General features: G+C 42.3%; 1 protein-coding gene across 1 annotated transcript in view; it reads left to right on the top strand.

The window, feature by feature from the left end:
- Positions 1-15,552, top strand: part of LOC123240770 (zinc finger protein 91-like) — a 730,881-nt gene extending 715,329 nt beyond the window's left edge. Inside the window, exon 5 of the mRNA XM_044668482.1 lies at positions 13,543-15,552. Coding sequence (XP_044524417.1) covers positions 13,543-14,913 — 1,371 coding nt within the window. The 3' untranslated portion in view covers positions 14,914-15,552. The remainder of the gene's footprint in view (positions 1-13,542) is intronic.
- Positions 15,553-26,467: the final 10,915 nt, after the last annotated feature.

Raw genomic sequence — 26,467 nt, 5'->3', positions numbered from 1 at the left:
ACTTTTGTGCGTGTGTTTGAGCATCCACTGTCTAGTTCAGATAAGAGTGAGGTTCATCTGATGTCCAATCCCTCTGACCCTCCCTCTATATTTATACATACTTCACATGTACCCCAATTATGAATTATAGAAGGTTCTACATCCTTCTTCTTCATTTCTACACTATATTTTACCCTGCCTACTTTTTGCCCCCTTGAAGTTCCCAGAACAGGACAAACATTACCCACCCAGGATCTCTGTCTTCTTATTTAACTCCCTCAATACTTTTTGTAGTTATTTAGATTTTAAAAAGATGGCCAATTTTTCCCCTATTCAAATATTAGCATCTTTTCACACTCTCCCTTCCAATTGCTCAAATAAATTTATCTTTTTTGAGTTTTTCTTCACTTTTATGTTTTTATTTCAAACTTTCTACTCAGTCCTGGGTCTTTTAATAAGACATGCCTGAAAGTCCGCTCTTTCATTATAGATCCATTTTTTTCTTTTGTAGGATCTTATGCTAAGCCTTGTAGGGTAAAGTCATTCTTGCTTTATAAGCTTTTATCCCCTGTCATTTAAAGAAGCTGCCACGTCTCACGTGTTCTTGCCTGAGGTTGTTTAGTACTAGGACTGCTTCTTGCTGGATATGTGGAGTAGTCTTCCGTTAATGTGGGGTTGTAGATCACATTCCTACGTCTTTTCCTTTTGGTGGTTCTTTCAAGAGAGGATCGGTGGCTACTTCCTATAGCTGAGGCAGCAACCCTCACCTGTCTCAACTTTTGTTTTTGGTGTTGAGAAAAAGCTAGACCTGGGTGGTGGACATGAAGAGGAGCAAACACATTCTTATTTCAGACGCAATGAATCAAATATAAGTTTCGTGCATTCAGAAGGGCTCCGTTGTCTACTCAGCAAGTGCAGATATGTAGGAAACCCCTTTCTGAAGGGGCCATGCTTATCGCTTTGGACTCACTTAGACGGCATTTTGGTATTGTAACAAAATAAATGTCATATAGACGGTTCTACCCCAGAGAGCCTCCTCGTTTTCAGGCTTGGCATAGAAACTTCCTAAACAACCTAAATGGTTAAATGACTGTTTAAAGCTTTCAAAGAAGATGCTTAATCAATTTATCACTACTAATAAGTTAGTATTTACATAGTGCTTTAAGGTTTGCAAAGCACTTTTAGATGTTAATTCATTTGTTCATCACAATAACTATGTGAGATAGATGCTATTATTATCATCCCCATTTTTATAGTTGAAGAAATTGAGGCACAAAGGTTAGGTGACTTGCCCAGGGCTAATCAGTTGTTAACATCTGAGACTTGATAAAGGATTCCTTTTTATAAGGTTAAATAACTTGTCAACAGTCACACAGCTTGTAAGTGCCTGAGACAGGATTTGAATTCCTGACTTCCTGATTTCACTTCTAGCCATCTATCCCCTGTGCCACCTACCTGCCAATTTCTTTAAATAATATTTTATTTTCCTCTAATTACATATAACATTTTAAATTCTTTTTTTTTATTTTGAGTTCCAAACTTTCTCCCTTCTTCCCACCATCCCTCTCTCATTCCTTCTCCTCTCCTCTCTCTGAGGTGAGCAATCTGATATAGATTTTACATGTCCAATCATGTAAAACATTTTTCCTTTTTAGTCATTTTGTAGAAGAGATCTCAAGCAAAACAAAGAAAGTGAACCATCGTACGTTTCAGTCCGCATTCAGATTCTGTCCGTTCTGTCTCTGGAGGCTGATAGCATTTTCCTTCATGAGTCCTTGAGGATGGTCTTGGATCGCTCTATTGCTAAGGATCACTAAGTTGTTCATGATAATATGAGTATGTAAGAAGCAGCAGCCCAGCCACTGACCAAAACGCATCCTAGCTGCCAGTTGGAGGCACGTCTCCCCACGAGCCGCAGAGTACCCCCGAGGTGGTGGCTAAACAGGACCCGCGATCGGAGCCCGCCATAGGAAATGGCCCAGGTGTGCCGTCTGCTCTGGCTTTTCTGCATGTAAGAACAGCAAGAGCCGCTTACAGGGTCGCTCTGTTGGTCTTCAGTGGGGCAAACCAACCAGCACACCGATGTGAGGCGTTTGCTGTGAATATTCTTATTTGGCACTGCATGGAAAGCAAATTCAAACATAGACTGGATCTTCCTAGTTAAGTATTTGAATATTTGCAGATAAATATATTCTTATTCATTAAATTCAGCCTTGTGAGTTAGCTTCCTTCAGGTAAATAGTTCCAGTGTTTTGTCTCTGGCCCGTTACTACTTAAATAGAACCAAATACAAAGGTGGAAGGGCGTCATCCTTACTGAATTATGTGCTAATGTCGTGGAGACAGCACAGAGTTCTGGGAAGAGTCGCAGGTCATAAACGCCCAGCGTAAAGCTCCTGTAGCAGAGGCTGGTGGCCCCCATCCTGGAAGTGAGACCAGCGGCCTCCCCGCTCAGTGGGCCCGCGGCAACGACGCGGCGGCCCCGAGCTCTCGTTCCTGAAGGGCTGGGATGGACGTCCACCCTCGGGAGAACACCTTAATTCCTTTTTACTCCACACACACTGGTCAGGGCTTCCGCTCTCTTGTCTCAGCAAACGGCTCCTCCGCCCTCTCCCGTGGGCTCCTGTCCTCTCCTTCGGCAGCGAGGTCGTGCAGCTCAAATTTGGCCACACACACGCCCTAGCTGGGTGACCCTGCACAAGTCATTTAATTCTATCTGCCTCCATTTCCTTATCTGTAAAATGGGGGTAATAATAGCAACTACCCGCAAGGTTATTGTGAGCATCAATTGAGATAATAATTATAAAGCTCTCAGCACAGTGCTTGGCACGTAGTAAATGCTATATAAATGTCAGCCACAATTAACTCTTATTATTATCTTTCCATTCATTCAGATGTGCAGCCTTAAAATCACATTTTACTCTTCTCTCTCCCTGCCCACCCCCCACATCTACTCTGTTACTAGGTTTTCTTGATTCCGCCCCTGCGACCCGCCTCACTTTGCCCTTTCTTGACTCACAAATCACTGTCCTGGTTAGACCTTTGTCACCTCTTAACTGAAACCTCACAGCATCGCATTCATTGGTCTCTTCTTCCCCCTCCAATCCATCCTCTCCTAGTTGCCAAAATAATCTTCCTAATGCACAGGTCCGGGCAGCTAGGTGGCCCAGAGGATCGAGAGCACTGGGCGAATCTGGCCCCAGACGTCTACTAGCTGTGTGACCCTGGGCAAGTCACTTCACCCTGTTTGCCTCCATTTCCTCCTCTGCAAAATGAGCTGGAGGAGGAAATGGCAAAGCACTCCAGTGTCTTTGCCAAGAAAACCCCAACTGGGGTCATGAAAGGTTGGACATGACCAAAATGACTGAACCAAAAACAATTCACGGGTTTACCTGGCCACTCCTCAGCCCAGAAAGCTGGTTCCTTAGTGCCACTTGGAGGGCATCCGGGCCATTCCACAAGCTGGCTCCTGCCTCCTGCACGCCATTTCCCTGAAGCACTCCCGTCTCCATGGCTGTTTCCCAGGCTGGAAGGGCATTCCTCACCTCCACTTTTCAAAGTCTTCCTGTTCATCCCAGCTCAGCTCAGGTGCCAAGTCCAGCAGGAGGACCGTGTTGGCTTCCTCCGAGCTTTGGTCCTTTTCCTTCTCAGACTCCCTGCATTTCCCTCCATCCCTCAGGTAGAATGTAAGCTCCTTGAGGGAGGCCCTCTTTGCTTTGGATGTTTGTCCCAATATCTCCAGTACCTACCAGAGTCTGGGATCTTGTGAGACTCAAATAAGACAATGAATGTAAAACGCACTTTGCAAACTTTAAAGTGCTATTTAGAGCCAGTCCTTATTCATCACTGGTGGTGTTGTCATCCCACTATCTTCCTAAGCCTTCTAATGACTACTACAGAGCTCAAACAATGCTTACAGAACCCTTCTGAGGGGTGCTGGTAAATGTTTAACAACGGGCTCTCTGGAGAAATGTTTACACTCACTTTTGAGTTTTATCTCCTTTATTAACACTTTCTGAAGTCCAAGTGACCCACAGAAGAGTAAATCAAGCCTGAGTTGTAGCATTTGCATTTCTGAGGGGCGAACACTCCCTATGAAAATTTAACAATGGGCTCACCTAGAGATGGCTCCAACACCCAGCACATAGCTGTTGTTCAGTTGTTTCAGTCCTGTCCGACTCTTTTTCCTGGCAGAAATACTGGAGGTATTTACCATTTCCTTCTCTAGCTCATTTGACAGATGAGGAAACTAAGGCAAACATGATCAAGTGACTTGCCCAGGCTCACACAATAGCTGAGTATCTGAGGCCAAATTGGAACTCAGGAAAATGAGTCTTCCTGACTCTGGACCTGGCGCTCTGTCTGCTGCACCACCAAGCTCCCCCGGGCACGAAGTAGCACCCACTTAATAACTCTTTGTTGAATTGTTTGACTTCTTCTGCAGATGTTAAGGTCAGGGACCCTCTGATGATTCCTAGAAAGCTAGGCGTAAAGCAGGCAGGCACGAGCTTCCCAAAGTTCTTTGGCCCTGGCCGGGAGGTCCTCCAGGGGCTACTGTTTGCTGGGATATCACGCCGTCTCTTCAGGAGGGTCCCTGCTTACTGCAGCTAGCAGGCCAGAGAGCAGACAGGAACAGTTCAGGGGATGACAAAGGTCTCTTGTCCAGATTCTACATGCAGTTGGATGGCCAGTCCACCAGCATCTATGCAGGACCAGCCCTGCAGAAGGACACCAATGTCAGCCTAAAAGAATATGGGCCGGGGGCAGATCCAAAGCAAGGTCTGGGATGGAACACTCCCTAGCTGTGAGACCCTGGGCAAGTCACTTAACCCCCATTGCCTAACCCTTACGACTAGTCCATTTTAAGACAGCGGGTAAGCAGGTTTTTTTAAAAGAAGAACAAGAAGAATATGATCTAGATGGCATTTGGGGAGTTGTTTAATGCTCTCACTGACCTCTGCCAGAAAAAGCCATATTTTAAGTTTCAATTTTATTGTGATGCAAAGCATACTTCCATATTGGTCATTGTTGTTAGAGCAAAGTCCTATGGAACCAAAATCCCCAAATAAAACCAACAGCGCACCGACGTGAAAGACGGCTCCCACAGCTTTCTCTGGAGGTGGACGGCATCCCCATCACAAGGCTTTCAGGGTACGCCCAGGTCACTGCATTGCTGAGAGGAGCCACTCTCAGCAATGCAGCAGAAAAAGCCATTTTTTAACACAAATATCTCCAAGCCGAGCTGCATGTTTAAGAATCATGAACACGACATTCCGAAGACTCAGAGTTGTGGGCGAGCCAAAGGGGATTTGAGAGCTGTAGGGCAGGTGGAAGCCATTGAAGACCTCGGTGCGAAAAGCGGCCCAGAAGACTTAACCAAACGTATGATTTTTGAACACAAGAGAGGATCTTCGGTTTACAAAGATAAAGAACAGCAGTGATAATAAAGTGCCCAGGGCTGCAGGAGACCAGAAGTCTGCACTCAGCCGTAATTCTAAAATTCTATTTCCAAACTAGCCGAGTTCTATTATCTCAAATCACTCAATTATCGCCAAAGAAATGACCTCAAGGCCTGTTTCCCAGCTGAACGGCTCTTTCTCCAGAGACTGCAGCTTTCTCTTGGCTTTGTACATCCATACAAGAGTCGATTTTAGAAGGGAGACGGCTTGTGCAGTGGTAGCTATCGAGGGGTGCCTCTGTGCCTTTTTGTATAATACATTTCATTTAAAGCCCAAAGCTCACGGAAGCATGACTGTTGACCTTCTGACTTGAGTTACTCCTAAATTGGGGGGACTTCCCCTGGCGACCACCTCTTAATATACTGAACCCCCAAGACCTCCTTTTCCCCCTTACAGAATGGATTTCAGCAAGGGAGGAGGTTCAAAAGCATAACTGTGAAGAGGAAAAGTCTATTTCCTTACAAAAGGGCACGAGGTCATGAATATTCATGCCTTTCTAGGAGCAATCTCCATCCTAAAAGGAGGCTGGTAATAACTGAGAGAAGTCTAAATAGCAAATAGATCATGTGCCGCATAGGAAGAGCGAGGTGCAGAAGCCACAGAACATCATAGGGTGACTCATGGCAGGCACTGATGGACTGGCCTCGGTCATTCTTAAACCGATTGACCTCTAAGGTTGTTTGCTGATCTGAAAATCCTGTAACCTTATGACAGTGATTATTCATAATGAAAAATTAACTTTTAAGTGTGAACCGTGACGATGGTGTTGTGTATCTAATTTCATGGCATCTTGCTTGAATTACGTGTTTGGATGAGGGGTTAACAGTGAAGGAGGGGGTTCCTTGGGATTCACACTGGGAGATGGGTCATGGGTATTGGAGTGGAGGATAAATCAATACTAGCTCCCTGCTACCCAATTTAGCACCCTGATAACTGTCCTTGTCTTGTCTTCTCTCTTTACCTCTCCCCACATCGTGGGGGCAGAAGGAGCCCTGAGTAAGCAGAAATATGTTTGATGTTTCAGGAATCAGTCACTTTCAAGGATGTTTCTGTGGACTTTACTCGGGAAGAATGGGGACAGCTGGACCCAGCTCAGAAAAACTTGTACAGGGATGTGATGCTGGAGAACTATAGAAACCTGGTCTCCTTGGGTAAGGATGACTTTCTTCTCTAAGGAGGAAGAATGTTCCCCATTGCATCTTTCTGTTCTCATTTTCTAAAATCTGGGGACTCTGGGCTTGGATAAGAACCAAATTACACATTTTTCACTAATCTAACTAAAATTTAGCATTCGGGTCAATTATAAATGTAGGCAATGAGCATTATTCTGTGAAATGGTCCATAAGCTTCAGCAGACTGTCCAATAAGTCCATGACACCAAAAAAAAAAAAAAAAAAAAGATTAAGAGGGGGCAGCTGGATCGCTCAGTGGATTGAGAGCCAGGGCTAGAGATGGGAGGTCCTGGCTTCAAATGTGACCTCAGATACTTCCCAGCTGGGTGACCCTGGGCAAGTCACTTAAGCCCCATTGCCTAGCCCTTATTGCTCTTCTGCCTTAGAATCACAGTACTGATTCTAAGATGGAAGGTGAGGGTTTAAAAAAAAAAGAAAAAAGATTAAGAGCTCCTAGTGTAGAGAGAAGGAGAGTCCAGGACAGAGCTTTGGGAGAAGATGTGCTTAGCTGGTAGGAGATAGATGAGTCTCCACAAAAGGAGGCAGTTAGGAACAATCAGAAAAGCTGTCCTTCTCGACCTAACCTCTTCCTGTGTTCCCTGCTCCTGATACGTGTCTCCATAGGTTCTGTGATCTAGCTACATTTGGCCGACTTGCAGTTCTTCATGCTTGACATTCCATCTCCCATCTATGTCTTTCTCTATGGGGGGATGCTGTGCCCCTACCTCTGCCTCTTTGTTTTCTGGACTTCTTCAAAGCTCGGCTCAAACCTTGCCTTCTAAGGAGACTCTTCCCAGCCCTCCCAGCTGCCAGTGTCTTCCCTCTGTGAACAGCCTTCCATCTAGTCTGCGTATTTCTTGTTTAGGTCTGGCTGTTTACATATTGTCTCCTCCATTAGAATTGGAGCTCACTAAGGGCAAGAGCTCTGGTTTTGCTTTTCTTGTCTTCTTAGCCCTTAGCACAGAGCATGGCACATGGTAAGCCCTTAATAGATGCTCGTTGACCTGACTGACTAGGAGGAGAAGGAAGAAAGAGCAGTCCTACGGACGTCCAGGGAGGAAAGAGTATGTGGGAAGAGACAAGTCTGGTCCATGTTAAGCTACAGGGCAAGGAAGGAAAAGACAACTTAAAGTGATGAGTTCATTGGTAATCTGGAAGAAAGTTTTAGTACAGTTGGAGGACAGAGCTTTAGGGTTAAGGAGTTGAAACATTGGGAAGAGGAGAGTTAAAAGGATGGAAAAGGTGAATCCCTTTCAGGTGTGATGGATTTGTAGGTTGGTTCGAGCGTGACTCCGTTCCCATCTGAGCAGAGTGCTGATGGCTGCCTCTGTCCCAGACTAGATCTCTAGCGGAGAGATAGACGGAGCATCAGAGTATGAAAGGACTGAAAAGGAGGTCCCCTCGCTGATGTGATTAGGACCTAGTCAAGATGGACTTCCTTCCTGGCAGAGAGACAGCAGCTGTTTTCTGTCTGTAGAATATGGTGGAGGTAAAAGGGCAAGCAGGAGTCTGCACCAGGATAGACACACAGAAGGAATTGGAATTGGCTTTTGGTCAGGACTTTGCTTTATGCCTGACTTTCCCCAAATGTCCCTTATCTACTGGCCAAACCCTGCTAGGGGGAGAGCAGTTACGGGCACCTCAAGATTTGAGTGAACTTGAGGCTTATGAGAGCTCTTCCCTGCTAAGGAAAACCCCACATCCTCTAAGCCCTTTTCCCTCTCAAGTTTAATCTGACTGCGTTTGGGTATCAGCTCAAAAGGGTGGTTTAATAAAACAGGTTCAAGGGAAGGATTTGGAGAGGGGGAGTAGGAATGCCCTAGTCTAAACAGAGAGTGGTTTGGGGTCCCTTTTGGCTTAAGCCAAAACCAAAAGGCCCCGGCCTGAAAGCGTTCTTGATTTCTCCTTCCTTCCAACACTGCTAACCTAATCTAGAAACAATAGTTTGCAAATGTCTCTTTATATATATATATATATTAGCACAGACAGAGAAGTTTTTCTTCTGGACTGGCTCAGCATGCTTTTCGGGCAAAGCCCCTCAGCCGCTGTAAATGTTCAGCCAGTCCTCTTAAGTTTTGTTGTCCAGGAGCAACAGGTACTCTCCACAGGTGTTGAGGTCCAAGGAAAAGGGTTGGGAAATCCTCCGTTATTCAGGGGATTCAGTTCTGAGGCAAGATAGGATCTCTGTTCCATTCAGGGTCCAGGAACAAACTGCCCTCAAGATTTGAGTTCCTTTCCCAGAAGTCTCTGCTTTTCCTTCCAACTGCCTCTCCTGTCCTTCAGGTGTCTCTTTGCAACATTCTATCCCCCTCTGTGCAAGATTTCACTTACAGGAGGAATTAATCCAGGCAATCATATGTACCATGTTTTGTGTGAAAGAGAGAAGATGGTATCTTGAAGGGATGGGGTGGTGGAGTGAAGTTTTCTAAAGGACCAAAGAGTCCCGACTATGTTTCTGCATAGCAAGGAAGGAGTCAGGGAGTGGAGAGAGTTTGAAGATGAAAATGAGATTTGATTGATGGAACAAGTGGAGAAAAGGGATAAGAGAAAGTGGATAAGTTAGCTGTGGCAAGAAGGAAGCCAATTTCTTCCCCAGAAACTACAACAGAGGAGAAAATGAGGCATAACCTTGTGGGAGTTTGAAAAGTGGCCTGAGTGTTTTTGCACCATGTCCCCGGGGGAAAAGATTTTTGCTTTATACAGAAGAAAGTGGCAGCTTCAATGTATTTCAGGGTTATAAGTTCCATATCCTCTGCTCCCCCAGTCAGTCGATAAGCTTTTATTAAGGGCTAACTATATACCAGGCAAACCCTGAGGATGCCCCCACCCCCAAAAAAGCAAAGGTCCTCATCCCCTATATCACAGTCTAATGGAGGAGACAGCATATAAATAATGAGGTACACAAGAGATTTCTAGAGTTGGTGAAAGGTAATCTCAGTGGGGAAGGTCCAGGAAAGGTATCCTATAGAAGAATGGACTTGAGCTATGTAAAGGGGAAAATTAGGGTTTGGTTGACTGAATATTAAAAGTTTTGGTCACCAAGGAATTTATTTAATTCCTAATAAAAAACCTCAAGTCAAAATGACTTTTATGGTAGTTTATTTACAAATGAGAAGAGAGTGAAAATAAGAAAATCAGAGAGACAGGATAAGGTAAGATAATTAACCTAACACTAAATAATTTTCTCCAGCCTCTGGTTCAATCCAGGCAGAGCTAATTAATCCTTAATCAGAGAAGGCTCAGCCAAGGGCTTAAGGCCAGGGATGAATGAAGCAAAAGCTCCAATCACGAAGCCTCTCTTGAAAGGAAAGTTCCTTCAGAGAAATCTAGGAAGCGTCAGTCTTTACACTCACCACCTGTAGTTCTAAGGGAGAGATTTAAGAACAGTCTCACCAAGTCCAAGGTCTCAGGTCCAGTAAGCAGCGTCTCCAACTTGAGCTACAGTTCCAGGAAACGAACAAGAACTGAACTACAAGAAATTGTCACTCCCTTTTAAAGGAGCTTCTTTTGCGTCACTTCCTGTGCCTTCCTTTTAGTTTACATGTCCAATCACAACTGCTTTGCTTAGGACTGCCCAGGGGGCAGTTAGTCAATTCTGATTCGTCACCCACTTTCATATACCATGGGTTACAGACTTCCCCACTTGTGAATTAAGTGGTGGCATTGACACCTTTGGTGACTAAATCTAGAAAAATGGGCAGGGTAGGTTTAATCTCATTATCACAGCTGATTCTCAGAAAGAAGTCAGGGAAACTAAGAAGCTTAGAAGTATTCAACAAAACACTTCAGGCATAGGGGACAACTAGTGCAAAAATGCAGGAGGGGACATGGGCTATGGTGTTAGAGGGACAGCCAATTGACTGGTATAGCTAAATTTAAAAGTGTATGGATGGTATGTATTCTCTTTCATTGACTAGCTCAAATGCTTGAAGAGTTCTATGGTCCAAGATGGTTCCTATCCTAGCAGGAATTAGATCAAGTGAACTAACTTATTATCTAATTCCCCAATTCATTCTTTGATCTTATTTCTTAGCAGTTAAAAGGAAGCCTAATTCCAGATGTTCTGCCCTGACCACTGCCCTATACTTCCTAATATGTCCTTTTCCTAGGAGTAGATGGGATTGGAGTGGAATTCTGGATGGTCATGCTCCAGGCACTTTGCTGTTTTCCTTTTTCTATAAATAGGGCTTCAGGTTTTTAAGCCAGATGTCATCACCAAGCTGGAACGAGCAGAAGCACCATGGACACTGGAGAACAAAGTCTTCAGACCCACCTGTCCAGGTAAATAATGGAAAACCAACAGATGGGAATTACCAGGAAAAAAGCTCTACAGCTAAGTAAGGGGAAACCACTTCTGAAATTATGGACAAGAAACATCCTTCAAACGTTCCCTCTATCTTTAGGCAGAGGAGAAGGAGGAAGGTGTTGAGCATCAGTGCTAAAATGACAGAGTGTCTCCAGAATGTTCTTGTTTCTCTTCAGCTGTGAATTGACACCTTTCATTCATCCTTTGGCATGAAGCCAACTGTGTTCTTGATATCTCTATCCATATTCACTCTCTAGTCCCAGGTTAAGAAGTGTCCTTCCTTTTTTCTCAGGCTAATCATTCCATTTACATTCAGGATCCCCATCCTTTCTGCTCCCTGAGAACATTGTTCCTAGGAGAAGCAGCAAGGAGGAATTGCACTAGCTTTGGAATCCATCAATCAGTGAGCATTTATTAAGTATTTATTGTATGCCAGGCACTTTGCTAAAGTGATGAGGATATGACAAAAAAGCAAAAGAAAGATCTTTTCCCTTAAGAATCTCAGTCTTCCCAGCTGTGTGACCCTGGGCAAGTCACTTGACCTCCATTGCCCACCCTTACCACTCTTCCACCAAAGAGCCAATACACAGAAGTTAAGGGTTTAAAAAAAAAGAATCTCAGTCTAATTGGGGAACAATATGCAAACAACTATGTATGAATAAACTATGTACAAGACAAACAGAAAGCAGTCACCAGAGAGGCGGTAGTTACTAGCATTAAGTGGGATTAGGAAAGGGACCTGAAGGAAGCTAGGAGAGAAGAATGAAGTGGGAGGGCATGGGAAGCAGCCAGGGCCATATGTGAAGAATAACAGGAAGGCCAGTGTTTGTGGGGCATAGTAACATGCCTGGAAAGGAACAGGATAAGAAGAGCAATATGGCCGAAGAAGCCTGGGAATAAAGGGCTTTCAAAAGAGATGAGGCAAATAGCCTACTCCACTTGTCTAGGGGTGAAATGGTGAGGGTCTGGATTGTAATCCCCAGGGGTCTCCATAAAAGCCTGATGTTGTAGTTAGAGCCATAGGCTTGGATCAGGAGAACCTGTGTCTAGCACCTCCCTCTGGCAACTGCTAGCTCTGTGCTCCTGGACAGATCACTTAGGCTCTGGGAGCTCTCCTTGACAGCAGGAGCTGTCTTTTGCCTTTTCTTTGCATTTGCAGGGCTTAGCACAGTTCCTGGCACATAGTAGATACTTAATAGAGGCTTGTTGATTAACTGACTCAGGAATCTGGGCCACAGTTTCTCCACAGGTAAGATGAGGGAGTCGAGCTCATTGGCCTATAGAGTCTGTGCCAATTCTAAATCTATGATGCTGTGGTCCTTCTATTTATTTGTCACCAGGGACCCAGTTCGGTCACTACCTGCCTACTTTTCTCATTGACCTTTCTTCAGTCTATCCTTTTGGTACTTTATCATTTGAAAATGATTGAATCCTTAGTATGCTTTCTGTCTCTATACATCTGCAAACACCATGTTGTGTTGAACACACACTGAATACTAATATCTTCTAGAATGGAGCAGTTCAGAAAGCAGAGGTCCCATAAAGGAAATACCCGTTGCAGGTTTTACACAGGGCAACTGCTTCCCAAACCTGGTTCCCAAAGCAGGGTCCAGGGCTGCTTTGACCTGTGCTATCAGCCAGGTTTCTCTCTAGTCTAAATTCTCCAGTGATTGAGTAAATCTAATGCATTGTCCCAGGTTTCTTTTATTTGCAGGATTTCTTATCAGCAGTGTTCCTTCACAGATGTTGAAATTTACTGTATGAGTTCACCATTCCTCACAAGTGGCTTTAACTTCTTTTTAAACCTTATCTTCTGTCTTAGAATCAATACTCAGTATCAATTCTAGGCAGAAAAGTTGTAAGGACTAGGCCTAGATTCTCCCAATTCCAGACATGACATTCAAACTACTATGCTACCTAGTTTTTCTCTCACATTAGCTTTTAATAGGTATCACTGTTAAAAAATAATGACTTGCTTCTTCTCTTTTGGCACAGAAAACAGGGGGATGTATGTATGTGGAGAGAGAGAGAGAGAGAGAGAGAGAGATTGATTGATTAATTTGTCTCTATGTATTTTATAAACCATGTTTCTCCTTTCAGATTGGGAAATGAAGCCCGAGACCAAGGAGATCTTTTCAAAGCTGGGAATGTATATGAATGTGTCATTGCCAGAAAAATTCAAAAGTGATGATTCCTGGGATTCCACATTGGGACAAGCATGGGACTATGATAGGAAGTTCAAGAAACAACGCAGTAGCCAAGAAAAAGTGCCACAAGAAGTAATGGTCATCCCCAAGAAAACAGCCAGTGATAATAGAAGCCAAGAAAGTAATTTGGGGAGGAATTTTGGACAAATGTCACTTCTTGTTGCACAACAAGGTATTACTACAAAAAAGCATCTCCATCAATATGATACAGGTGGAACTAGCTTTAAACAGTATTCAGAACTAACTAAATACAATAGAATTTCTCCAGGATTGAAACCTTATAAATATGAATACAATAAAGCTTCCAATTCCAACTCAGACCTTATTCAGTATAGTAGAATATCTACTGTAGAGAGAATCTCTAATTTTGACGAATTTGGCAAAGCCTTCCAACAAAAGAAGCACCTTATTCAACCCCAGATAAATCATGCTGGGCACAAAGTCTATAAATGTGGTGAATGTGGAAAATTCTTCAGACAGAGCATGCACCTTATTCAGCACCAGAGAATTCATACTGGAGAGAAACCATATCACTGTAATGAATGTGGGAAATCCTTCAGGCAGAAGATTCACTTGATTCGACACCAGACTCTTCATAGTGAAGAGAAACCCTTTAAATGTAATCATTGTGGGAAATGCTTCAGCGACAGCTCATCACTCAATGTCCATCAGAGAATTCATACTGCCGAAAAGCCCTATCACTGTAGCGAGTGTGGCAAAGCCTTCAGCCTCAGTCAGTACCTTATTCAGCACCAGCAAATCCATACCACTGAGAAACGTTATAAATGTGGTGAGTGTGGCAAGGCCTTCAGCCTGAGTCAGTACCTTATTCGGCATCAGAAGATTCATACTGGAGAGAAACCCTATGAATGCCATGAATGTGGGCAGACCTTTACTCAGCAGGGAAGTCTTACTCAGCACCAGAGAAGCCACGCGGGGGAGAAACCCTATAAATGCAGCGAGTGTGGAAAAGCCTTTGGCCGCAGTCTCTATCTTACTCGGCATCAGAGGATTCACACTGGAGAGAAGCCCCATATATGCGGCGAGTGTGGCAAATCCTTTAATGATACGGCGGTCCTTGCTCTCCATCAGAGGATTCACACCGGGGAGAAACCTTGTAAATGCAATGTTTGCGGAAAGGCCTTCCGCCACACAAACCAGGTTACCCAGCATCAGAGGATTCACACTGGAGAGAAACCCTATAAGTGTAATGAATGTGGGAAAGCCTTCACTCACTGTGCTGGCCTTACTCATCATCAGAGAATTCATACTGGAGAGAAGCCCTACAAATGTGAGGAATGTGGAAAAGCCTTTAAACAGAAAGTTTACCTTACACAGCACCAGAGAACTCACACTGGAGAGAAACCCTACAAATGTGATGAATGTGGGAAGACCTTCAGGCAGTGCTCAGCGCTCATTTCTCATAAACGAACTCATACTGGAGAGAAGCCCTACACTTGTAGGGAATGTGGAAAGGCCTTCAGTCATAGCTGTAGCCTTACTCTGCATCAGAGAATCCATACTGGAGAGAAACCCTATAAATGTAGTGAGTGTGGCAAAGCATTTAGCCAAAATATATTCCTTACTAGACATCAGAGAACTCACACTGGGGAGAAACCCTTTAAATGTAGTGAATGTGGCAAAGTATTTAGCCAGAGTATGTCTCTTACCCGCCATCAGAAAACACACACCGGGGAGAAACCCTACAAATGTGATGAATGTGGGAAAGGCTTCATCCAGAAGATACAATGTATTCAGCACCAGAAAATTCATACAGGAGAGAAACCTTAAAATGTAGCTTGTCTAAGAAAGGCCTCCAGCCAGTGCAGAGGCATCACCATTCAACAGCAGAGAATTCATGTGGAGATGGGAAATGTATAAATGTAATTAATGAGTGTTAGAAGGCCTTCAAGTGTAGTTTATTCCTCACCACAGCTTTCAAAATAGTACTTAATTGAGTGTCTATAAAGTTTCAGTCCTATTTATCACATATTGACAAGTATTTATTAAGCAGCCAGTTTGGTCCAAGCACTAGAAATACCAATACAAAGAATGAATGCTCTCTGGGAGCGAACAAAAAAAGTTCAAGAGAACCAGAAGAAAAAGTGATCTTCTCTTTCCTGTGCTGGTAATGGGTTAATAGATTTATGCACTCCAGAGGAGGAAATGCAGAGGGACGAAGTCTGAAATGACATCTCTGAGAAACATGGGCCTCTAGCGTCCCCGCATCCCTAAATCTAGGGTCCTATTACCCGTGCAGACGGAGGCAGAAGAAGATATTCAATGTGACTATCATGATATACATGAGAGCTCTGCGAAAAGGTAGCTGAACTCTGCCTAAATGCAGTCAGCAATCTCGGTGGGAACTACAGGCGTGGAATGTTGCATGTGTTGTCAAACACAATCCTGGTGTCAGTCGCTTGGTTTGACCCGTTTTCTTTGTAATGAGGGAGGGTTCTGGGAGGGAGAAGGGTTGGGAAAAGGTAAATAAGGAAATCTTGGCAGTGTAAAAATGGCCTAAATAAAGAAAAATAAAGTTTCCTAGAACACTGTGGTTTCTTGAAAATAAAAGGAGAACTTACCTACACTTCAAATCAGATGACATTTGGGGGAATAGATGAAATATGTAGATAAATCAACTAGCCCTAAATCAATTAATTTCCCCTAGGGTAGATGTAGGTATAGCTCCACAGTATAGGAAGCCTTTGTTCATGCGGACTGCATCTTTGAGAAGCACTGCCAAGTTCTCTCATGTTTCAGAGAAGCTGGAATGGGGGCAGAGCAGCCCTCAGCTGTGCTCTGGAACAGAGCCTTAGAGGTGGAAGTGAAGTGGGTGGTCAACTTCATTCTCAGGGGGAAAGAGCAAGTGAGATTCTGGGGCTGAAGAAACTGGCCTGCATGAGGACACTCGTGCTAAGGGAAGGAGGCACCTACTACGTGCCAGGCACGGTACTAATCTCATTACAGATACCTAGTTTGATCCTCACAACAACTCAGATACAGGTGCTCTTATTACCCCCATTTTGGAATTGAGGAAACTGAGGCAGGGACACATTTAGTGTCTGAAGCTAGATTTGAACTCTCAGCTTACAATTTGTACGGGGAGCAGAGAGGAAGTATTTATTGTAGGTTAGAAATGAACTTCACTCATCAGATCTGCACAGTGCAGATGACTTCCCAGGCACTAGTGGAGGCCATGTATTCACTACTTTTCCCCAAGAAGCTGGGTCCAAGAACTCAGAACTCCAGATACTGTCTTCTTGAGAAGGCTGGGCTGGTATTGTGCAAACTTTACACCAGAGCCCATTTCAAGGCATGAAGTCTGGTCTGTGCTCCCTTGATCTCTCCAAACTTCTGGGAGATTTTGTATGGCTCATATCTGGGTTAGCCTGACCCAGAGGGGGGATAGAGATTAGATCTGTGATTTCACTGGGATAGGGATCTCCCATTAGAGGAAACTTCCTCTCTACCTTCCCTACAGCTTAGAGAGTTGTTTAAGGACCTCAGTGGCTAAGTGACTTGTCCAGGGTGGCTCAACCCCAGGTCTTCCTGACTAGAGTCTCCACAGCACCAAGTAGCCTCTCTTCATTTGCACCAGTAAAATGATCCCAAAATACCAGGACTCGACCACCCAGGGAACATCTTTGCACTTAATACATAGGCATAATTGGAGTCTAAAATATAATAGAGTCATTTGTTAAGTAGCCCGAAATTTCAGGTTAACGCCCTCTAAACACTCTCCTCCCTGATTCAAATTCATATTCCCTGCAAACCAGACCTTGATGACTCCCAACTATATTGCCTGATGTTCTCAACTCTCAATATCTCTGGGGAATCTGGGAAGACTACAGAGTGGCCAACAGAACAGTGAATACAAGAGTCTCTTTCTGAGTCTTTTGCCAGAGGGTCTTATATCCCCCCCCCCATAAGATTCACAAGACAGTTTTTAGACACATCCAAAATGAGCAATACTTTGTGAGGGTCCAGACTGCCCAATACTGGGTGGCCTTGCCACTTGCAATCACCCACAAAACATAATTGCATTTGTCCCAAATCTCAGAAAAAAAATTAGAAATGAGGGAAAAGTTATTTCAATATGGCTGAAAAAAACTAATTAGCTAAGATAGAATACAAAACAACAAAAAACCACCCCACAGATACCCTTGTGTGGCATGATTTTGAAGGGGTCTGTCCTGACTCATGCAAATAGTAGAGGCCTAAAAAGAAGTCATTCCCAGACAAGCCCACCACAGAATTACATGATCCTTGGGTCCTATACTGTCCTCCAGATTTAGACTACTATCCTACGTGCTTTATACCCCTTTCCCATTAGGCCTGAATTGTCCAAAATAACTCACAGTAACAGGAGGGCCAGTTTTGCTTCCTCCCACCATGACTCGGTCCTTTGTCACTTCAAATTAATGGTCATATTCTTGGTCTCCACAAGGCATATCTAGACATCTCCATGCCCCTTCTCTTTCTAGAAGTCTAGTTTCCAGGACTCATCCTTTTACATGAAGACAAGACCAAGAAATTTTCTTTCATCTCACCATTGTTCAAAGCTGCTGCTTCTCAGAGGCAAACAGTTCTCCCTTCCATGGATACCATTTCTGACACCAAGAAGCTGAACCCCTGCACCCCAAATCTCTCTGCATCCAGGAACTGGGGTGTGGATACTCTTGCCCCTCCCGCTGTTTTCCTGCTACTACCATTTCTCAGGCTAGGGAAGGAAAGGGGAAAAGGAGGGAAGGAAAGAGAGAGACAGACAGACAGAGAGAGAGAGAGAGGAAGCCCTGTATCATATAAGAATAGTTAAGCAATATAAATTCCCACATTGGCCACATCTATAAATGTTACTTATTCTGCATTCTGCATATTCATTATCATAAGGTTGGCACCATTTTTCAATCAGTCTTAGAATCATGGTTGATTATTCAGTTAATCAGAGTTCTTAAGTCATTCAGCAATGTTAATTTTTGCAATATTGATGGTGTAGTATAAATTATTCTCCTGTCTCTTCTCCTCACTTCACTCTGAATAAATTCATACAGGTCATGTAGGAAAAGTCTCCTGTGAAACCATCTTTTTCTTCATTCTTTAGAGCATAGTGATATCCCAATACATCATATACCACAATTCCTCTCCCAATTCCATCTTTTGATTTTAACATTTAAATTTCACTATAATTGGATATAGTGTTAAAAAGCATTCCACTTTATATTCTTTTTAAAAATCCTTACCTTTTTTCTTCGAATCAATACTATTGGATCCAAGGCAGAAGAACAAAAAGGGCTAGGCGACTAGGGTTAAGTGACTTGCCCAGGATCACACAACTAGGAAGTGTTTGAAGCTAAATCTGAACCCAGGACTTCCTATCCCTAGGTTTGGCTCTCTACTAAGCCCCCTAGCTGCCCCTCCCCCATTTGTATTCTAATTGATATGGTGCTAAACTCTATACACTAACTCAGTATTACCATTTTAGCCAAGTTTATTCACCACACCCACCATCCCCTCCCACATCCCTTAAGCTGTTCTAGCCTTCCTTTAACTCTCCCTCAGATTGTTTCTTGGTCCCTACCGAGCTATCCATCAACAAGCATTTGATATGCACTTATTATGTTCCAGGCTTAAAAAACTCAGAAGTGTAAAAATGAAATTAGGTTTTGACTCAACATGAGAGTTATAAAATAGGTCGCCCTTTATAAAATATTATCCCTTAAGTCAAAAATGTCTAAGCAGCTTTTATTTACAACAAAGTAGTGATAGTGAAAGTGGGAAATATAGGAAGGAGACAAAGCCTGGCCTAGCCTACCAGCCCTAAGTGCTGCTCTGATGAAGTCCAGCTCAGCCCCCTCCACCCCCCACCCCCACAGGGGATTCCCCAAGTCCTGATCTCCATGTGGGTTACCCAGTAGTCCTCAGCCAGAAGTCCAGCAATGCAGAATGACTCCAAGGAAAAGTGTGTCTTTGCAACTCTACTCACCAAAGCAGAATCCAAGGGAAAAGTCTCTCCAAGGAACCAGACTCTCCAAAACCAAGGAAGCAGAGGCAGACCATGTTGGTCTCTTCTTTTATAGCCCTTTTTCTCACATCATTTCCTGTCTTTCTCTCTGATCTGCTCCCCCTCTTCCCAGGACCCAAAGACATTTCTGTATGCCCCTCCCCTCTGCCTGGCCACCCAAAGCAAGCACCTCCTCCCCCAGCTCTCTCTAGTAATGCCCTGGGGGGCTCACAGGCAGCTTGAATAACGCCCTCTGGGCACTGAACTTGGAAACGGTTGGCCACCACTGACCTAGGTCTTTGGTTGGGATCTTTGGACAGCAAGTACAGAGGGTTCAGTTTCCCAGTCACACAGGATTGGGTTCAAACAATGATCCATTCTCACACTCAGTGCCTTCCTTGGAGCCTGTACAGAAAAGAGCAAAAGTGCCCCAAAGCTGCTCCAGGGTATTTAACATATCATTAGCATCCTATTCACATTGTAGTTTGCTCCAACCACCCCAGTGGGCAAACAGAGTGAAGCCTGGGTAAAGCCATGCAGACCAAAATGGATCATGGGTAAAATGACATCAGTTCCCTGGAGACACAGTGCAGCAACTGCCCAAACAAGTGACCCCTTCCTTAGTAACTAATCCAGAGAAAGAGCATCCTCAGCACCCCTACCCGATCTTACTCTTAACCTCTTACTCTTACTTTTTACTCTCTTACCTCTTATTTTCATTTGCCACACCTCCTTATTTACTTAATTACTTAATTTTTTAAATTAAAATGGCATAATTACTTTCTTACTTAACTTAATTACTTTCTACACTAGCTTCTCTGTTACTATATTCTCTTACAATAACCTTATTTCCTTGGAATGGAATCAGTTTGAGTCATCAATCAATTCTTTGGACAAGACCCAATTAGCATTGACCCCATCAGTTAGATATGTGGGATAAAAAAGAGTAAGGAGTGACAGATAACACTGAAGTTGTGAACTTGAGTGACTGGAAGAATGGTAGACCCCTTAATAATAAATAGTAATAATAACCACAATTATAATAACTAATGTTGAGCTTTTCATGGTAATATATACATATATGTATATATAATCTCATTTAACATCAACCCATTTTGCAATAAATCATCACAGATTTAAAGCTAGAAAGAATCTTGGTGGTCATCTAGTACAAACCTCTCACCAGAGAGTTCCCTTCTGGGGAGAATGATTGGTACTCCAGAGGGAAGATACCAGGTAAAATGATGCTGCTTTTGTGTCCCTAGACTCCAGAGCTTCAGGAAGGCAAAGGAGGCAAAAGACACCCCAGGATTACATCCTAGGAGGAGATGTCCTTGACGTAAGGCCTTTTACCAGGGCTTTGAGACAAAATTTAGAGACTAACTCAAAGGAGCAGTTCTTGGGATGATGCCCAAAGATCCTATCTGGCTAGACAAGGTCTGAATAAAGTCAGACTATCCAGAGAACAGCAGGAGAGGTTAACCATGGGGAATTCAGCCTAAATGCTTAAGGAAAAAAGTAATCATTTGAGATATTAGTGGTGCTGGAGCATAGAAGATCTCCCCAATGTTAGAGAGGACAAATGGGAGCTAGGACAGGAGGGATGCCATGTGACATAATGCACCTCTCAAAAACAAAAAAACATTTAGAACTGACCCTGATTGTTTCCTTCTTTCTCCTCTATCCTTCTCTAGTACTCATGTTGCAGACAATTTATAGCACCTACTCCCCACCCTCCCCAGTCCCTCTCTCCCATTTCTCCTCAGATTCTTAACTAGCCCAGTCTCCTAATCATCATCACATCTAGGGGCAGTTTGTAAGCCTTTAGTATGTTGACTCCAAACCCTCCGGTCTTCTGGACTTTGCCTTTTAACTGTGAGGGCATCATGAACCAGTGGTCCAGGCTTTCAAGCGTTCAGCACCACGGACAGCGAGGGCCCCTTTTTTTGTTTCTACCATTTCCCTTCTGCCTATTCCTTCTCTCTCCCTAAGGATGTGGGTCCAATGACAAACAACACAAGTTAGTGTAAATAGCACTGGTTTCTCAGAGGATATTCCAAGAGAACTCAGGCTTCTCAAGTTTCTAGGAACCTGGAAAGCCTTCAGGTGTGGGCTCCGTGATGTACTTTGTCTCTGCTTCCTGTTGAGAGGCCCAGGGAAGATCAGAGAGACTCTTCACCTCAATAGCCATAGAAGCCCCTAGATCAGTCTGCAAAGGCCAGGGAAGCCTACTAGGAGAAACACACCAAAATTTAAAAAGACACAAAATAAAATTGAAGTGTGTGGGATGGGGAAATTATTATGGCTCATCTGAACCTAAAAACAGTAGGGTTTTGAAGTATTGTGATTATCTATGTTGTTGTGAAGAGGAGACTGTGGTAAAATACTTTGTTATTGTTCACAAACATATCTTTCAGTTCTCCCCTCAGAAGGAAAGCCAGGAGTGACTTCCCTTCACCAGGCCAGTATGCACTTTACTTGGAGACTATAAATTCATAAAAAATCTATTTATAATTAAAAAATATAAGTTTGAGGATTAATAACAAGGAAACCTTACCACTAAAAGGGGAACTAACTTTTCACTCATCTTCTATGTTCATCTCACAACAAACTCTTCAGTTCTTCTGGCTACTCTGAAACTGCCTAGCACTTACTTAAAAAAAAATGCTATCTGACTATAATCTAACAAAAATCTTTATTCAATTAACTTAATTTGATAAAGATATCTCCAAGTACATATAGATTCAGTCAGCCAAGATGGCAGCTGCTAACTGGCAATAAGGCAAGCCTGGTATAGTCCAGAGTCCAGGCAAACAGCCTTCAGCCTTTCTTTCTCCAAAACTGTTCTCCAGTAAAACAGATCTACCAGCTTCTTCTTAGAAATGACTTCTCTCGGTCAGGAAAGTAGAAAACCTCTTCAGATGGTTTTCAGAGTTCTCTCTTCCCTCTCACCAACACAGGGCAAGGTCTCAGATGTCTGCCTCCACCAGCAGCCAGAGAGAAAGTCAGTCACTCAGTGAGTAGACCTCACCAACTGTTAGAACCTTTTCCTGTGCTCCTTCTTTTAAGTTCTGATCTCATGCCCTGCCTTGCCTTCAACCTCAGAGATCTGTTTATCAAATATTTAATTAATACTTAATATCCTAAATTCCTTACTACAGTTTACAACTATGTTATCAAATGAAACAAAAACATTCATAACATCTAGAGGGAAACAAAGAAATTACATTAAACTAGAAAATGTAGACAAAAATCCAACAATATTAAACTTATATGCCACAAGTGCTTTAGTAACTAAACTCACAAAGAAAAAACTAATTTGGAAAGAGCCATGAACAGTAACATAATAATAGCAGGACACTAATTGCTTATTATTTTTAGGCAAATCCAAAAGTAAAAATTAGCAAAGGGGAAGATATAAAAATTTAATAAAATTGTTTAAGCTAAAAGACTTAATACTTTTTCTTGTTAAGCTGCTAAAGAATTTGTCTTATTTTGAGAATTATATGGAACTTTTATTAAAGATTGACCATATATTGAAAAGTAATTTACAAGATTGCACATGTAAAATCTTTATGGGATTGCTTACTATATCAAGGGGGTGGGAAATGTGGGGGAGGGAGAGAAGTTGAGACCCAATATTCTTCGAAAAATGTAGAAAACAGTATTTATATAGAATAGGGGGAAAATAAAATAAAATTTAATACCTAAAAAAATTGACTGTATATTAGGGCACAGAGAAAAATAAAGCAGGTTAACATCTAAAAGAGTAGTCCCACTGACAAAATTATAGATGTATGAACTCTGTGAGTATATTGTTAAGATATACTTTGATTTCATAAGTATCACTGATACTTGGTGGAATGAAATCTAGGACTATAATATAACTCTATATGGGTATTCTTTATATAAAAGAAAAGGAAGAGGGAATGAGGAATATTTGCATCATCTATCAAAAGTATATACTCATGCAGGAGTCCAGCTCCCACAGGATTCAGGTGTCCCTTGGACGATGACAATGTTAGTGAAAGAAGAAAGAAAATGAGAGACAGTTAACACTTAAACCTGCTGCCAGGCAAAGCAGGAAGACTGCTCTGCTTTGGCTCAGAGCGTTTTTATTTTTAAACGCTTATGGGCTACACACATTTTTGGCACATAGTTTCATTTTCAACATACATCTTTACTTGTAGATAATGGAATAAGTCATACATTAACTTTTACTAAATTACAAAGTTGTTTGATTGACAAGCTATAATTATCCTACATTCCTTCATTTAAACAAAAGATGCCAAGCTTTGCAGAAAATGTTTGCATTCTTCATTACAGGGGTAACTGGGCTAAAAATTATTTTCCCACCCATCTGTGAGGTTCAAGACATGCATTTCAGCTGAGAATAATGGTTCATTACATTTTACAAATTAAACTAAGAATGGTTATTCTTTAATTATTACACAATTAATCAATAGTTATTCATTACACTAACCAATTACACAATTAATCGGACTTCAAAAAATACAATTACCATAACTGGTCCAAATATTATTCCAATAACAGCCTTTCACTTTTCAATATTTTTCAAAGGTAGGTTTGACATGTTCTCTAGGCCATGGGGTTAATAAAACAGTCCAGTGTAATGAGACATATCAGCCTTCTTTTGGAAGGCAAATTTTCTATATTTCATCCATTGTCCTCCCTATTTTAGCATTCTGGCTCAGGGATCAGGGAGGCTTGGAAACAGTCCTGGCCTGCTATTATGCAAGCTCCTGTACATAGGAGTGAAAATCCAAGTACAGTTTTGTTGGGGTTTTAAAATCTTATGACGTGACTTTTAGGGGAATTTCTGTATGTAACATGTAAGGGTGGGACTTTCCTGGGAGTCTAGTAACAACCTTCAGCTGTTCTTCATTTCCCTAGTGTTGAGTAGGGATATTGATCATAACAATTCCAATAATAAAGTGTATTAGTAAGAGAGGGGTCACACAGGGGAATCTGAATGGGTATTTCCATCTTTCCTGAGGCTGCCATGCAATCCTTGAGATTCCACCTGTGACCATGTTAGACAGCATGGATTTGATGGCTCCTGGAAAACTCATATGAGGAAATTCAGGAGCCAAAAGGTGGAAACATGATGGAAAGCATTTGAGTGAAGATCATTGGAGGAAAACAAGAAGAGAAGCATTTTTGTCATTGTCACAGACCACTTAAATAGAAAGAAAAATTAATGAATTTAAGAACCTGATTAATAAGCCTTACACAGAGACATGAAAGAGTAGTGATATAGTACTTCAATTATCCAGATGTGTAAAGGAAATCTCCCTCTGCCCAAACAAGAGCAACCAACAATTTCTTCACTTGCCTTCATGCTGATTTTATCCTTTACAAAATGAAAGAACCCACAAGGGAACTTCTCTTTCAGGATTTGACTCTCATTAACAGGGAGAAACTGGAGTGGAAATAATGAGGTTGTGGAGGAAAGGGACCACTCCCTCCTAAGAGTTTGTGAAAGAAAAAGCAAAGAAATCTGGGCACAGTCAGAAAAGCACTCTAAATTTGGGGAAAGCAGATTTCAAAGAGTTCAGAGGAAGTATAAATACAGTTCTATAGACTAAAATTCTGCAGGGAGGTCAGCTACAGAGGGATGGAAAACTCAAGAACAAAATTCTGAAGACAGAGGGAAATCATCTCAACGAGTAGGAAAAAGGGAACTATTTGAAGATACTAATGTGGATGCACAGGAAGCTCATTGACAGACTTGGATATTTAAAAGATAATGCACACAAAAAGAAAACAAGGACCAGTAAAGGGATGAATACAAAACTTTGTTGTTGACCTGTACTAATAGTGTCAAGAGTGTGAATGTTCAGAATGAGCTGAGTCTGACAAGGAAAACTAAAGAGGTCAAAAAGGAAGAGCTTTCTTTAAGTTATATTTGAGGAAAGAAGATCAGAGAAAGAATAGGACCACTGCTTGGGGGTGGATAGGAAGATTATAGCTAATAACAGAAGGCAGAACTACTTAATTCTTCTTTTCCTTCTGTTTTCTCTGCCACAAAGAATGACCTAGGGACTGGCAAAGACTAGACAAAAATGGCTAAAAGGAAGATTGCATGAAAGATAAAAAGTAGTAAGAGAGCACTTAACTTCCTTTGGAGAATTCAAATTGCTTGGCCAGATGAACTACTGCTTGAGAACTGAAACAAAGTGATCTATATGATGGCTGAGGACCTTAAGTCTGTCCCCACCCCAATCCATCCTCTACTCAGCTGCCACCATGATTTTTCTATAGCATATTGCTGATCATGTGGCTTGCTATTATCTCCAGAATCAATTATGAGCTCTGTCTGGCATTTAAAGCCCTTCATAAACTAGCCTCATCCAACAATTGCAATTTTCTTATCCTTTATTCCCCTCCACTTACTTTTTGATCTGACAATACTGACAGTTTCTTGAACACAACATTCCATCTCCCATCTCCAGGTCTTCTTCATTGGCTGTCCCCAATGCCCAGAAGGCTCTGCCCCCTCACCTTTGCCTCTTAAGATACAATTTTTCCCCCTAGAGGTTAAGTCTTTCTGATGTCCTTAACTGCTAGTGCTTTCCCATCCCAAGTAGCATACATTTAACTACTTTGAATAATTTGTATTTATTCACATACTTAAGCTCTATATTTATGTGTGAATATTTATATGTATTTTATATTATTTTTAAAATCTTAAGATTTATCGTGATAGGTGAAAGATAAAACGACTGAGGAAACAAAGGTTTAATCTTTTGAGCATTTTGATTTGTTAAGCGATGCATGCCAATTGCCTAACAAATCAGGATCAGGCCAAGGGGGGCATTGGATGAATGAACTTTTATACATTAAAAACAATTAGTCAAATAAGACCAGTTAATTAAAAGGAAACAATCTGATTTCCAAAAAAAAAATGAATGATTAGGGACTTTCCAAGTTGGGAGGGGAAGACTGTACAGATACAATTCCCTGAATTGAGAAGAGGTGACCTACTCCCCACAAGTCTCTATAAACAATCAAAAGAACATGGAAACAATAAATGACTGTGAATATGGGGCCAGTTTTTGGATGAGACCTAGGGGCTGCTCGAGATGTGCACTTGTGAGAACACTCCTTGCATCCGTTTTTGGGTCTGACCAGGTTTCTGGTCAGCATAACTTGGGTTCTTGGTTAAAGATCTCTAAGTAGAAGGTCCAGGTGGTCCAGTTTCACAGCCACACAAGACTAAGCTCAAACAATGCAATAAAATTTCCTCCTAATCCCTACAATTGATTCTCATAAGATAGAATTGGGACGAGGTCCATAACTGAATAGAAGGGAGACTGAGCT

The sequence above is a fragment of the Gracilinanus agilis genome, chromosome 3 (assembly GCF_016433145.1).
Source record: "Gracilinanus agilis isolate LMUSP501 chromosome 3, AgileGrace, whole genome shotgun sequence".
NCBI lineage: Eukaryota > Metazoa > Chordata > Mammalia > Didelphimorphia > Didelphidae > Gracilinanus > Gracilinanus agilis.
This window is presented reverse-complemented; position numbering and strand designations above follow the sequence as displayed.